We start from the raw sequence: 3,791 nt of genomic DNA, 5'->3' as shown, positions 1-3,791 counted from the left end.
GTGTGTGTGTGTGTGTGTGTGTGTGTGTGTGTGTGTGTGTGTCTGTGTGTGTGTGTGTGTGTGAGAGCTGTTTTATGAAACAGAAGTGAGAACAGAGAGATGTCTGGGCTGTCAGATCAGACACCTGATATTTCATGCTCTTACTTTCACTCTAACAAGACTGGCCCACTGTAGTCCTCCAGGGACCTGCAGCCCATTCCTGCATTATCTGTTCTCCCCATCCCTTTCCCTTTTCTCCATCTCTTTATTTCTTTTTTGTGTCAGGCTTTGTTCCTCCATCTGCTTTTCTGCTTTGATCAAGGAACAGTCTGCCGTTAACTTCACACCTATGCAAACCATGAAAAAGTCTAAATTTCAAACCAAGAAAAAGGGAAAATTGCGCCTGGAGAAAGTGTTGTTTGTGTGCACATGCTGTCTGTATTGTTTTAATACCTTATTTACTTAAAGGGATAGTTCACCCAAAAATAACAAATATTTTTCATCATTTACTCACCCTCACGTTGTTCCAAGAAGATATTTCAAAGAATGTTGGTAACCAGACAGTTGCTGGTAGCCATTGACTGGTAGCCATAATATGGAAGTCAATGGCTACCATCAACTGTTTGGTTACATTCTTCAGAATATCCTATTTTGTGCTCAACAGAAGAAAGAAATTCATACAGGTTTGGAACAGCATGAGGCTGAGTAAATGATGACAGAATGTTTATTTTTGTGTGAACTATCCCCTTAACCTGTTAACTGTCAGTTAACAGTCACTTGGCACTCTATTTGATTGTCTTTTTTCCTATCATCTATAGTAATCATCATCAATTAGATATTATTTGAAAGCTTTTTGTAATCTTGACAAAACACAGTCTCAGGGTTCCATATTTGATGACTATTTTGTGATAGAAGTAATATTATGACAGAAATGTATGAATTTGTGACAGGAACATTTATCAAAAAAATTCTGTGGTGTTTGATGTTTTTGGTATAGTGCCTAAACAAAATCTCACAGGAAACTCATTTTTTGTGATGTCAACTTCAAATTTGGAATGTAACTTAGTTAGATACGTGGCTTTGATTTTATAGCAATTTTAGATTCCAAAATACTTTGTAAAATATTTACTTTATATATAATATATATTTTAGTGCAGTACATTTTTTTCTAATTTATTTGTATAGTGCTTTTCACAATGCACATTGTTTCAAAGTAGCTTTACAGAAAATCATGATGTTGATGTTTATAATAATTTAATATCTTCATGTCTTACAGTTGCATTTAGCAGATTAGAGCCAGACGATAATATAGTTTACATTTAACGGCATAAAAGCATCAAGCCATCGGAAAGAAAGAAATATATTCCATTTGTTGTTATTAACAACATAAAGTGCATTAAACATTATATTACCTCACAGTTTCCCAAACTAGGGTTTGTGAAGGAACTTCTGGGGGTTCATGAGTTTAATAAAAAGCTAATATTTAATTAAATCATACAAATTTCAATTAAATCATTTTTAACTACAACTATCAAAATAAAACACTTTATAAATATATGAAATATTATACCTGTTTACCTGCATGTCATGTGACCATTTGAATAATATGTAATCATGTAATCAAAATACGAGTATTTTAAAACAAAATTTTTGGAATCTGATTACACAAACCAGATTACATATAATCAGTTAATCAGCACTGTATATATCCAACTGTATACATAGAGCTGTGCAATAATACAGTTCACACTGAATGCTGGATTGGCACTTATAGGTTCATTCTTTCATTTACGCCCAAGCCCATGTCTTTAACAGCAAGGCCACTAAAAGCGACAAAAATGAAAGGCATGTTTATCTCATCTCTCTGATAGTGTGCAGCTCCAAGTGCTGTGTAATTTATGTTTCTCTTTTAACGAGGTGGATTTGTGTTAATTACAGCTGAGTAAGAATGCCGACATGAAGGGGGCATGCAGAATGTTCACCTTTTACTTCCGGCATATAAACACACACATCCACGCACACATACTCATCTTAGTGAAAAGTTAATGGGTGTTGATGGTGTCAAACAAATTGTGTTCACAAGCAGACGCTGTCAAATATAGTTCAGTCACACAGGAATGAGCTAAGAATATTTTATAAGAACGAGTAAGATTAAGATAATTTGCCATGAGTCATGTCAAGAGAGCTGGCTTTCTATAAAAAAAAAGGTATGGTACGGTATCAGATGGCAATGCTATGGTACTTTGATATGCATCATGTTGTTGAACGATTACCGTATTCCATGTACCATGCTTTTTCCTTTTATATTTTATTGTACTTTTATATTATTGTGTATTATTAAATTCTAGGTATTCTAGATTCTATCAGTTTGTCTGTCTCTCTGCAGAAGTGGCAGTGTGTTGAAGACGCCACAGGGAAGCTGAGGTTGTCTAAATGCAAAGGCATGTCCAGTGTGTCTGCAGTGCAGAAGCCATCTGTATCCAGCATCAAATCACAGATTTATCTGCAGAGCATGAGCGCTGATGTCAGCGTGAACTCTGAGCCTCAAGGCTGCAACTGTGAACCCAAAAGCTACAGAACAAGTACCTTCTCCACGAATAAGCTGCTCGCCAAAAAGAGTGAGTATGAGTAGATACTGAGCTACAAACACACACAGCATCAAGTCCTCCAAAAATCATTCAGGATGCACACAGAATTATTCTCTTTGCCTCTGCTTCCCTCTAGTGGAGAGGTAAGACGTAAAAGAAAATGGACAAACATTTCACTAGTGAGAGTGACATCTGTCAGTCATCTCATTGTTATTCTAATTTATTCATATTTACTATTTATAATAGATGAGCTTTATATTTAGCAATATATTTATAATTCAAGATTTATTTTGCATAGTATAGTATTGCATATTGTTAGTCATTATTACATATTATTAGTCATAATATAAAATATTATATATATATATTAATATAATTTTAATGATATTCAAATCTATTATTATTATTCAATTAATTTAATATAATTAATCACATGTTTCATAATATATTACAAATAATAATTATTCAAAAGTTTGTTGTTGGTAAGTTTTTTTTTATTCTCTTTAAGTTTCTCATGCTCACCGAGGCTGCATTAATTTGATCAAAAATACAGTAGAACATTCATATTGTGAAATATTTTTACAATTTAAAATAACTGATGAACTAGAAAATAACTAACAACATATGTCTGGAATATGTATTAATATAATTATTATTATCAAAATGACTACTTTTTTTTCATAGTGTTGTGAAATTTTTAGAATATAAAGAAATTCTGCTCAAAGACCTGACTTGATTTGTTACAAAAAAATTAATATATGAATAAATAAATAACTAAACACAGTCTTCACATTATATAGTATCTAATATGAAAAAAAAAGTCCTCGACAAGTGATAATGGCAAGCCCTGCATTTGATTGACAGAACTGAAATCCCTGAAGAGCTACTCCAGGAACCGCTTTGCCCATGCTGTTTCCATGGAGATGGGAGGAGACCTGTACGCAGTGGACCTGGATCATGAATACAGACCCTCAGGGCCCAGAAACCTCAGCCTCAGGCAGAACACAGCAGACGAGGACGAGTTCAGCGGTGTGGGACCCACTGCAGTCAGCCAGACCAGCAACAGCCTGACTGTGCCCTCGTCTGTTAAAGTCACTCACAGGTGAGGAGTGAGTGTGTGTGCTTCAATAGAGACACATGACGGACAAAAGAGGGAGTATATGCATCAAAGAGAATGTGTGTGTGTGTGTGTGTGTGTGTGTGTGTGTGTGTGTGTGTGTGTGA

General features: G+C 34.7%; 1 protein-coding gene across 8 annotated transcripts in view; it reads left to right on the top strand.

The window, feature by feature from the left end:
- sulf2b (sulfatase 2b) overlaps positions 1-3,791 on the top strand; it is a 151,120-nt gene that overhangs the window by 139,148 nt on the left and 8,181 nt on the right. For all 8 annotated transcript variants that reach the window (XM_016492988.1, XM_016492987.1, XM_016492989.1 and 5 more), the window contains 2 exons: positions 2,366-2,597; positions 3,432-3,669. In XM_016492988.1, the coding sequence (XP_016348474.1) occupies positions 2,366-2,597; positions 3,432-3,669 (470 nt within the window). The remainder of the gene's footprint in view (positions 1-2,365; positions 2,598-3,431; positions 3,670-3,791) is intronic.

This window comes from Sinocyclocheilus anshuiensis, unplaced genomic scaffold, assembly GCF_001515605.1.
Source record: "Sinocyclocheilus anshuiensis isolate Anshui unplaced genomic scaffold, SAMN03320099.WGS_v1.1 scaffold967, whole genome shotgun sequence".
NCBI lineage: Eukaryota > Metazoa > Chordata > Actinopteri > Cypriniformes > Cyprinidae > Sinocyclocheilus > Sinocyclocheilus anshuiensis.
The sequence above is the reverse complement of the archived record's forward strand: the minus strand, read 5'-3'. Positions and strand labels throughout refer to the sequence as shown.